Consider the following 11,724-nt stretch of genomic DNA (forward strand, 5'->3'; position numbering starts at 1 on the left):
TATAGTGTGCTGGTATGTAATTAGAAAGGGCTCCCACTATAGTAAGTAGACTCCCTTTCACAAATTCAGTTTAGAACAATAAAGGAGTTTACTAGAACTCACACAGAAATGAAGAAAGACCCGAAACACCCAATGTGTAAGGCACTTTACAAGTAGTGATATTCAGGTTTCTCAACAAGATTGTAAGGCCAAAAACGTGACCAAAGTGGCAAATTCCACAGCACCTCCACCATGTCACTACAGGATCCTTGAGCTAGAAAACCTTCATGGAACCACACAACAGTTATTGCAGGTATACTTTGGTTTTCTAGTTACCTGTCTCCTAGAAAAATTTGCAACACGTATGAACTGCTAATTAAATGTTATCTCCTGAAAGGAATGTACTGCATCTGATTCTGGTGATGGATTTACAATACTTTCATCAGCAGCACTACCACATTATAGCATGTGTAAAAGATAGCCCTCCAGCTGGACACTCTACAGATCTCATTATACTCAGAAGGGAAATAATTTACACCTACCAACTTTCAGCTCTATTTCCCTATTCTAACCCCCAGTGGAGAAATAAAGCTCTCTGAAGCATGAAAAGTACTATCTCTTGCATTGTTCCACATAGAATGGCAAAAATAACTTCTGTTCTCAGTGCAGAAAGAAACTGCTGCTTTCTAGGAAAAAATACAAAAAATACCATTAAGTTCCTTGGGTCATGTGTAGGTTATTTACAACATCACAGAAAGGCAATCAGAAGGAAATGCAGAAGAATGCACTGCTAAATGCCAAACCAAGCAAGAGAACACTCCGATAATGAGATTATGGGCACCAAAAATTTTGGCATGAATGAGGGTAAACACATTTAGATCTACAAATGTCTCATTGAGCAACACATCAAACTTTTATGTAAGAGTGAAATAGATCCTATGGTTACTGAACTGAATTAGACTTGGTATGCATTCACAAGTGTGATTACTTTATGGATAAACATTGACACCCCTTCAGTTTCCTTTGGCACTGAGCAAGCATCACGGAGAGAGAACTTGTCTTTTGAATGCTTTCTAAACCAAATCTGTGTCTACTGTAATATGTTAAAGGCAGCAAACTATAAAGATAACAAATAGACTGTTGAGTACCTCCCATACACTCAGGCTCCTCAGTGTTCTCTTTTCAGGTTCATCATCTTCCCCAGTGGCTGAAAAGACTCACTCTTCACCTCTGTCATACAACTTCTTCAAATTTTCATCGTTCATGCGTAGAAGAGAACTCAAAGGGAACTAAGAAGTTCCTTAAACACAAATGGAAATTAGCTCAAATGAAGTTTTCTATTCTATAGTGCAGACCAACAACAATTTAAAACAGTACTCATAAGTTGAGGTTTTTGTCAAAACAGTGTGTTGCCATGGTAGACAATGATCACAGAGAAGCCAGGTAACAGTGTGCAGGTATCATGCTTGCTTGTGAAAGACAAAAGGCCACTGGGGCATTTCTGACATGGCCAGTTCTCTGCTTTTGTGCCTCACACAGCCCTATAAAGAAGCAGCACCACATGCAGAACACTGTGCCGTGGTGGAGACAATGCAAGAGCTACCTTTCCATGGGAAAAGTTTGTGGAATTGCTTCATGGCACCATCAGTGCAGCCACAGAAGCAAAATGCTCCTTGCACAAATCTAGGTTCACTGGTGAGCATTTCAATATTCTATTGCAGTGCTAAGCCATCTGCAATTGTTTTGATTTGAAGGAGATGTGTCTACTTAAGGTGACCTGTGGCCCCAAGAACAGTTTCTAGATCTTTCATTTACAACTGCATACCTGCCTAGAAGCTGACTAGAGAAGACCATGATTTCTCATGGTCTCATTTCTCATTGACATGATTTCTCTTCACAAGATTAAGAAGATAAAGCTGAAAATCAGGACATAAATTAAAGCTAGCTAAGAATTTTTCCTCTAAACCTCTGATTTAGCTCAAGGTATGGAAATTCATGGTATTTACACATGAAACATGGGGTGGGGGGGAAATGTCTATTACTACACATCCCAGTATTACTTGAAAATGATGCAAGTCTACCTTTAAAGAAGAAAAATGAGCAATCCCCAAAGCTTTGCACCAAAAATCCACAAACAACTCTTCATTTCCCTGGGAAACAGCAAAGAGAGAACCAGTTTGCAAAGCCACAAAAGCCAAGGGCCATTAGTCAAGTCCACCAGTGCACTCTGGTGATGTGCAGCTTCTGAAAGCATTGTTTGCTTACAAGAAACATGAACACATGACATTAATGACCTGTTCAACCTGTTCACTTCAAATACAGCACAGGGCAGCTTGCTTTAAGACTCATGCATTCATCTCTTAGCAGAGCCAGTGGTGACCGTTTATTTGAAAATGCATGGACAAAAATAAATTCCATTTTTTTTAAGCTAGGGATTTTTGATGGAGACTGCTGAAGATGATTCTGCTAATGCTTTGTGACACAAAAACTCCAGAAAAAGTAGAGGAGAGGCACATACGTGTTCAGAGTAAAATGACTGTAATGTCAGTGAATGCTGAATATAATGATCCTTAAAAGAAATGAGCTCTAGAAAAGGCGAAGTGTTCACATCTTGATGGACAACAAATAATTCATCTCCACTTTTTACAAGATCTGTAGGAACTCAAGGCTCCTCATTCCCAGCTTTGATTAAACCAAAAATATGTCAGGGGAATTGGACATCATCTTCCAACCTCATTCAAGACATTCAGAAGTCATTTTTTTCAGCCATTGCCATGATCCCACTTAACAGTCTACCAACCATTGGCATTTTTTTCCACACACAAACTAACACTTACGGAAGAACTGTATTTTTAGTTTTATTTCTTCTCTTATAACCAACAGTAAAATCTGAAAACATAATCTCCGAATAAACATTAGTGGTTTGTATTACTACCATAGAATAGTGTCGTTTATTAGAAAGAAAAAACAGTCAAACCAAATACCCAAATAAATCAAAGTAGAACATACTGCAGCCCTAGTAATCCTCCTGCTTTATTAAAAGATATTATTTTTCCATCTAGGAATTGCACTTATACAGCCATTTAGTTGCGTTCAGCAAGCAAGGTCTCCTGCTGCTGGGTTTAACCTTGGCTGATGATGCGACTCCTTGATGACATGTGCCTATTTGTTGACAGAAGAAGGGTGACAAGCTTTGACCGTGACAGCTCTGCAGCCTGTTGAATTCTTCAGTGGCAGTAGCATTTCCACACTGGTGTCACCCACCTCTCCTGAAAACAGCCTCTTGTTTGCAAATCTCCCAGGTATCAGGAACAAAAGTGGCATGGACTTGCTCCCAGGCAGAGCAATTCTAGAAGAAACAGAACCTGTTTTGGAATGGATCTGAGTTGCCACACTGATCCTGGAGTTTAATGCATAGAATGGTCCTGGGTGGGCTCCCTCACTATATACTCACCCTGAACTGTAACCAGGAGTAATTTTCACTTTTGCGAGGAGAGAATTTTACGGCATTCAGAATGGACCCCTCTGCTCCCACAGAAATGTACAGCAGTAACGCACATTGCTCAGACAGAAGAAAAAGCTGGATAAACACTGAGAATTTCTGAAATCCCACCTTAAGAAAATCTGGTTTATAGTTTAAATTACAGGAGAAATAAAAACCAAAAAAACTGTACCGTGGCATGAAGAACCATAGCAACAAAAGGGCACCAGAACAGTAATCTGCAGTATTACAAAGATGCTATGCAGGAAAGAAATTCTTCTGTATCTAGGAATTACACCTCAGAGTCTCAGTAATACTACTTACACATTTTAAAGTACCAAGAGACAAATCTCCTGACTGGTAGCTAACTCATAAGCAAGTGCTGTTTGTTCAGAGCTTACTACATTTTGAATAATGCAGCTACTGATAAATCAGTGTAGCTCAGTGTAGTACAGAGCAGATTAATAAACGCCCTTTAAAGCCTCCCCAGACTTCAACTGGGGAGATAGATAATAGATATAATAGATAGATTAGGGAAGATTAATAGTTATATTAATAACTATTATTAATATAAGTTATATTAATATATATAACTAACTATAACTATATAACTGTAACAGTTAATAGTTATAATAGATAGATTAGCACAAAGTATTTCTTTGATGTGCAGTACCAATTCTAAAAGTGGGTTTTCCATAAGAAACTGCAATAGCAGAAGTATGTTAATGCTACTGTGTAAATACCAGTTCCTCCTTTCCTTGCATGCTATGCTTTGTCCTAGATTGTCAAACTGAGTTTCTAAGGCATTAATGAGCAATTTCCACTGCTGTATGTAAGCACAGTTTGTATGTCTGAAAAGTCACACAGACAATCATGTAAAAGAGTAAATGAAACCCCCAAAGGAGACACTAATAACCGAAGGCTAAGAGGCTTTTAGATAAGAAACAACAGCTGAAATTTGCTTCTGTTTCACTCTGAAAATGTAACTACACACATTAGCAAGACTGGGTCCTGTACAGCAGTGATAAGCACAAAAAGGTTCTCTGTAGATTGCTAAGGCACAAATATTTTCATGACATCAGGCAAAAACGACAGCTCACAAAATAAAGTTACAGAATTAAAAAATACAGAGATACAAACAAGATTAACTTACAGGACACCTGCTGAAAATACATTGTTAAGGAAATGTAGCCTTTTACTGAGTTTTTGTGATTTTAGGAATAGTTAATATTTAAACTTTGGATAGGTAAAGTTTGGCTGCCTGGAGGGAAGAGCGTAAGAGCCACCTGGAAGTGGAAGGAAATCCCTATCCAAGACATGTACATCCATGTGCTATCACAAATAGAGGAGGAGGCATGAGTTCCCATCCTGCTGTGTCTGCCCCTGATGGTTATCAGACTGTCAGGAGCACTGATCTCATCTGCTCCAGCTGTTTTAATCCTTTGGCACCTTGAACTGGGTCTTTTCATTTGATACTAAGGAAACAGACTGTTAGTGGGGTGCTTTATTCTTATGCCTAACGACAGACCTGCTGAGGGAGAGCTAACATGACAGAACATTTATGCTGTTGCTCCCTGCTGCTGCACTCAGGAAACTGGGCAGAGGGGGATTGCTGCTGTTGGAAATGGCTCTCTCACACCTGCATTTCAGCGTTAACATCTCTTTACTGGGCAAAATAACCACAGCTGCTTTTCAATACTGGAGGAATAGGACATTAAATAAAAACGCAGTAGTACCCTCTTCTTTCCTGCAGCTCTCTATCCAGGATGTCTTTGAAAATAAATTAGAAATACCTGGAGTTTTTGGAGAGTCCAAATGAGGACACCCAAGTTCAGTCACTGTTGTCTCTTTGTCCCGTGTCCTGTTCTCTCCACTTTGTGCCCTCCAGCTAACACCTCCTGAAGCAGAATCGGGCCTTTTTCTGTCTTCCTTTACTAAGAAAACACCGATTTCATTAAAAAATAGAAAAGTCAGCTTGTCCAAAATCAGTTTAAGACATTCCAAAAGTTCAGCTTCAGCATGCCTTGCACTGTTTGACTCAGTCCACACTCTACACAATTGAGCTGAACAGGCATACTTGCCTTGGGTAAAGAGTCCCTATGTGAAAGGTTAAAAATCCCACCTCACATCCCAGGTGGGCAGAAAGAGATAAGGCAGCAGATAGCAGGGAACTGGGTGGCATTTCCTAGAGCCACCCTCTTGTCAGAGCTGGATTTGGCCTATTCAAGGCACACTTAAAGCGCAGGAGCATAATGTATTTAATTTCAGCCATACACAGGTCAACAGGGAGACAAGTCACTTATGACTTATACATACCCAGCATTTAGTTTCAGACATATCACAGAATCACTAAATTATTAGGGTAGGAAGGGACCTCCAGGGACAGCTGGAGGTCATAACTAATGAAAATAGCTAGAATATAGAGATAAATACACATAATATACAATTTATAGAACACTAAACCACTTTAAAATATATGGAAAATATATGTACACACATAGGTATATGAACACATGTAAGTGTATGTACACACACACACACACATATAATGTGTGTGTGTACACAGGTAGTAGATGCATATAATTTCGGAGATGTTCTGTGCACCTGGAGCTAGCAGGCTCGAAGGCTGCCCGCAGCTGGACCCGGCCCCAGCCCCTGTCTGGTGGGGCCAGGTAAGCCGTTGCCGGCGGCAGGGAATGGGAGATAGCCTGATCCTCCATGAATTATGGTGCAGGAGCACGATGACTTCATGTAGTTTCACAATCGCCACACTGTCCAAAGCAGTGTTTAGCCGAGCAAACACCCCCGTGTTCTAATGCCGGATTTTCCCTTGTCCATGAATAATCTCGAAGCCCCCCAATAAATACACGTTCAGGGATGTCCGGAGCTCATTAAATCCGCCAGCACCGCCGACGAGAAAGGGCCGGTGCCGGAGCCCAGGAGTCGCACCATGAGGTTTCCCCAGGGCTGTGCCTGTGACCATGATCGTAACCACGCCACCCGCCGCCGTCAGCCCTCCCTCCGCGCCCTCCTGCCGCTGCTGCTGCTCCTATTGCTGCCGCGGGCCACCGCCGCACTACTGCCCGCAGCCGACTCCTCGGGGGAGGCCGAGCTGGAGGAGGCGGCGGGGCGGCGGTCGGCGCTGCCCGACTGCGAGCGGCTGGCGCGGCTGCTGCACGCCCGGGCCGCACAGCTGCAGGAGGAGGTGGGTACGGGCGACACACACACCAGACCCGGAGGCTGCTGCCACCGGCCAAGGTGCAATGAAACCTCTTGATGTCTCTCCCTAGATGTGCGAGAAGTTTACCGTCTGCGAGAATAGCATGGAAATCCTCATCCAGAACAATCTCAACCTCCCCAGGGTGACGGAGGAGGATGGGTGTCTGCTCACCGGCTTCAATGAGGCAAGGAACCACTGCTCTCCTTTCTGGTCTAATCCTCTATACATGGGGTAATTTTTGTCTGCTTCAAAAAACCTGTGGAAGTTGACCTAAAGATTTGTGCCGGCTCTAGCTGGCTTTGCCGTGGTACAGACTTCCACTGTATCAGCACCATCCAGTTACCTGTGCTGCACGCACAATGCCACTATCAAAGTGTTCCTGAGCTGTAAGTGACTTTCTTATTTTTCTCTCACTTCAGGATAAATGCTTGAGGAAAATCTCCAGTGGGCTTTATACATTTCAGACATATCTTCAATTCATACAAGAAACTTTTATTAGTGAAAAGCAGAACATTGAATCACTGTGCTATACTACAGAGCACCTGGCACATACTGTAAAGCAGATGGTGAGTTGGTTTTAAATTCTCTCCCATAATTGTTATGGCTTGGCACTAACGTGTAGTCAGAGAATAAGGATGCTGCGTGAAGCTCAACATCTCCCACTTTCACTTCTCTCCTCGGATAGATATAATGGTTCCTTCTGCTCACTCACCCTTATGACTAACCGGTTTCACAAGGTTCAGTTTCCTTTTCTTAAGGAAACTCTTCTTCCTACTTTTTACTGCTGTTTCTAATTTCCAAACTAACAATTAAATGCATAGTTGTTTCAAGAATGAACACACTAACACTGCCTGGCTGATAGAAATGAGATTTCTCAAGGAGCTTGTTCCCAATTGGAACTGCAGTTCAGTCCAAGTCTTCTAATGTTACAACCCACTGAGAAGTAGAAAAAAAAAAAAGCCTTTTTTTTAAGAACCCACATAAGTAGAAGCAAATACATCTTTGCAATATTATTTATCTATAAAATGCTCCAGAACAAACTTTTAAGCCAAGATACGGGTATCTCAATATACCATCTAGCTTACAAATGAAGGAAGACAGTTAAATTCAGAATATTAGTGACTTGACTAAACAAAAGGTGCTGCCTATTGAAAAGCACACATTCTGATTGTAAACCTAACACTAATAAAAATCTTCCTTCTTTACAAATATGAGATTCTCTTTCAAAACTAAATGCTATTCATCTCTGACAATCATTTTGGAGAGCTCTGAAAGTTCACACTCCAAAAAATTCACTTCATTCCTGCAGTTCTTACATTAATAACTCTTAACATGAATACTTCCTTTTGTCATCAGGGAAACTATTTGCCTGAGTAAGAACCATTCAGGTGAGTAAGATCTGCAGAAATCTCAGGGCATGATTTCCTTCAAGGTGTTTTTCAGCACCTGAAAAGCCCCTTGTGTGTTTGCCATACCTTGCCTAACATTTACTTATGTCCATCATTCGTGAAGCAAAAGGGAGCTGAACTGCTTTTTTCACACTGTGCTAGCTAAGAATAATAGTCCTATCACAAAGACAGCAACTGACTGCTGGCTTCCAACTTGATACAATAGTATGCAGAAAGTTTGTTTCGTAACTGGGGGAGAACAGCTTTCTTTGGAAAATTAGTAGGATTGAGGCAACCATAACAGGCAGAATGAAACACAGTAACCAAAAACAAAACCTCTACCTGAGAAAGTAGGTTTTTGAGAAAGAGGTGTCTTGATCTCCAGGTTTGAAATCCTTTCTATACAAAAGCAGCCTATCTGCTGTTTAAGGCAAGGAGAGCAAGGACAGAATCTGTCATTTGTGCTCAGGCTGATCCATCAGCATGCTAGCTGACTGTATATCCAGATAAAAAAATTTTCAGAGCACACTACAAGGAGCTGGATACACCACTTCCAAGTAGTTTGGACTGAAAGCAATTAATGTCTTACTGAATTTCACAAAAAAAAGATGTTCCAGAAGGAGGTGTGCATGCTTTTGTCACTTGTTAATGGGTAGGAGAGATTCTACAACCAGAATGAAGCTGATATTTTAGACTTCTAGACCATAAATCATCTAAACCAGCTCCATGATTTGGGTGAGTAACTCCCATTTCAGAAGTCACCTACACAGTTCATGGGACAAGTTCTTAAAAGACATCTGGGTACCAGGTGCCCAGTGCTGTCAGTCAGCATTAGGTACATAACTCCTTTTACTAATCTTGTAGTCAGGATCCTACGCAAGAGTGAAGGTTGGTGATATCAAGACTCCCATGTGTCTAAATGACTGGAAAGTAAAAATTAGGCAGCTAAACAAGTTTGACATCTTTGGAAACTGTTAATCTACTACAAAACAGGAGAGTACTCCAATGTCATCCAGTTAACTTACGACTCAGGATGGAGCAGCCAAAACAGGTTAGGACAAATCACAATCTGCATCTTCCCAGCTAACCACATGGTTGGCAGATAGCAGAAAAAGCGTATGGATCTGTTCAGTGCAGCATGTTGGACTGCAATGCCAGATGTTGCATTCAAACCAGGACAAACAATATAGATCAGACAAGACACTCTGACTGTTCCACAGTAACCATCAACATACCTCAAACCCCACGACAGAAGTGGGGCTGTAGGGAAGCACAGGTCCCAGAGAAGTCTGTTGTCCACAGTACAGAAAGGGTGAATATGTAGCTGGCTGGGAACATCACACACCTAAACTGGCACTCTCCAACAAGTTCAATTACAATTATTTAACCAGAACACCCCAATATTTGTCTTTTTCACAGGTGATGAATCCTGATGAAATTATCATCCCAGACTTGGCTACTCAGGCATCCCTCCAGGCAAAGCTGAAGTCTAATAAGACCTGGATAGAGAAAATCACCACCCACCTCATCCTCCGAGGCTTTACTTCATTTATGGAGAAAACCGTGAGGGCTGTTCGCTATTTGAAAAACACCAGGAGTTCCAGTGTCTGAATGTTTTAATTCAGGCACAATCCTTTATTACAAATCTGTCATGTGGCAGATGACAGTGTTGTTCTGTTTTAGGAACTAGAAATAGTAACAATGGCTTGCATTTAGATATTTCCTTCTAGGAACCTATTTATTGTATTTCAAATATTTATTACTTTCTAACATTTTTTATTTATATTTTCAATACTTAGTAATAATTTAAACAAAGGCTGTATTTTATTTCACTGCTAATGGTACTATTCAGAATATCAACTTATTTAATATGTATTCAACAAAAAATATTTTCAGAAGCCAGAAAAATTGTTTTATAACTTATACTTTTTAAATATTTGAGAGATGTTATTTATGACTTATTTATATTTTTTAATAAATAGAAACCAATTCATAAAAACAAACCATATAATCTGTTTGAACTTTAAATAATACTAAGGAACTCTAATATTTCCATTTTTTTTATACCTGCAGTTACCAAAATAACCACTTTCAAGAATTTTACCTATATAATTAGTTCAGTTATCTACATAGCACATACACACATAGGCAGCTTGATCAACATACTGTTCTTGAACTGGGATATAAAGGAACCAGACACACTGAACATAGCACTTAATGAACACAATAAAGCAGCATTGCTCTCAAGAAACAAATGAATAATGAGTCCCCTATATTTAATAAGGAACACTCCATAAAATAGTAACTGTAAGCATCTGCTTACATGTCAAGCAATTTCTTTTAAACAATGGCAAGATACCAAACTAACAGCTTTGGCACGAATGCTATAACCTGATAAGATTCATTGTTGTCATCCAAGGGAATTTTCCAAATTTGACTAAGGATTTCTTTCTCCTCCCCAAAGCAGCAGAAAAACAAAAATCTTAGGTTCTTTCCTTAGGTGATACAAATCAATGTACTGCTGCTAATATGTCAATCACCATCAACAATCTAATGCATTTGTCTTCTGTCATTTATATTCCACTAGCACAGAAAGGCATACACATAACATGTATGCATGCTCTTCAACACCGTAGAGAGGAAAATAAATAACAAACCAGGTCCTTTGCCTAAGTACCAAACTGCTGAAACGTTTCTTATGTGTATAATCTGCTTCACTGTGGCTGTGCAGGTACCTGTATAACCACACTGAGGGGAATTCACAGCACTCACAAGGGATTCAAGCAGCAGGAACCCATCTACCTTTGTCCCTACAAGTGGCGGAACATTAATTACCCTCTTTCTTGCAGCACAGCAGTGCAGATGAGGAGATGAAAGGCAAGCCCTGGAATGTGGATAAGGACGTCAGTAAATTTTCCTCTTCCTCTGAGTGATTGTCCACATATGTATTCCACTGCTGGGGATGCCAAAACAGTGACCAGTCCACACATTGCCCACATCTCTGAGGCTCAAAACAAACCAAACCACAGCTTTGCCCAATATGGTAAAACCAATGCCTTCAGTTATGCAACATCTGAAGAAGGAATAAGGAGACCTCAAGGTGGTCACTTTGAGGATGTCCATGGTGAATAGTATTTTCTCACCACACAAGATCCTGCTTTAGCTGCCCTGTCATGTGCTCTAGAAGACACAGGAAAGCCTAGTTTGGCTTTTTCACAGCTTACCTTCACAGAGATTTTCTTAGTGATCATTAGGTTAGAGACCATTCTGGTCCTTACTTTATAATAGCTACGAGACCTGAATGTGGATCCCACAAGTGGACCTTTTAAATACTTCATTACTATGTAAGAAGAACGGGGGGGGGAGGAAAAAAGACAGACTGACCAAAAGGAAAGGCATCTCCTGGTCTCACCTCTCCCAGTAATAGGTGGCTGCTTGAGATCACCATTAGTCACTATGTACAGCTAAACAAACTTGCACTGATTTCCTCCTTGACTGCCAGCAAGCATCTCAGATACGGGGTACTGAAATCTTCTGCAATTGATGGACAAGTGTCTACACATCCCACCAGCACCCTTCAGCTGGTGGCCAACACAGGTTGCCCACAATTCTAGCAAAGACACAGAATCACAGAATCATAGAACAGTTATGGTTGG

At 40.8% G+C, this 11,724-nt stretch overlaps 1 protein-coding gene across 1 annotated transcript; it reads left to right on the forward strand.

Annotated features, from left to right (window-relative positions):
* The first annotated feature begins 6,051 nt into the window (after nucleotides 1-6,051).
* IL6 (interleukin 6) lies at nucleotides 6,052-9,679 on the forward strand. Its single transcript, XM_031052537.2, has 5 exons — nucleotides 6,052-6,132; nucleotides 6,336-6,665; nucleotides 6,751-6,864; nucleotides 7,100-7,246; nucleotides 9,488-9,679. The coding sequence occupies exons 1-5, from the start codon at nucleotides 6,052-6,054 to the stop codon at nucleotides 9,677-9,679; spliced, it is 864 nt and encodes a 287-aa protein (XP_030908397.2).
* Nucleotides 9,680-11,724: the final 2,045 nt, after the last annotated feature.

The sequence above is a fragment of the Melopsittacus undulatus genome, chromosome 1 (assembly GCF_012275295.1).
Source record: "Melopsittacus undulatus isolate bMelUnd1 chromosome 1, bMelUnd1.mat.Z, whole genome shotgun sequence".
In the NCBI taxonomy this organism is placed as follows: Eukaryota; Metazoa; Chordata; class Aves; order Psittaciformes; family Psittaculidae; genus Melopsittacus; species Melopsittacus undulatus.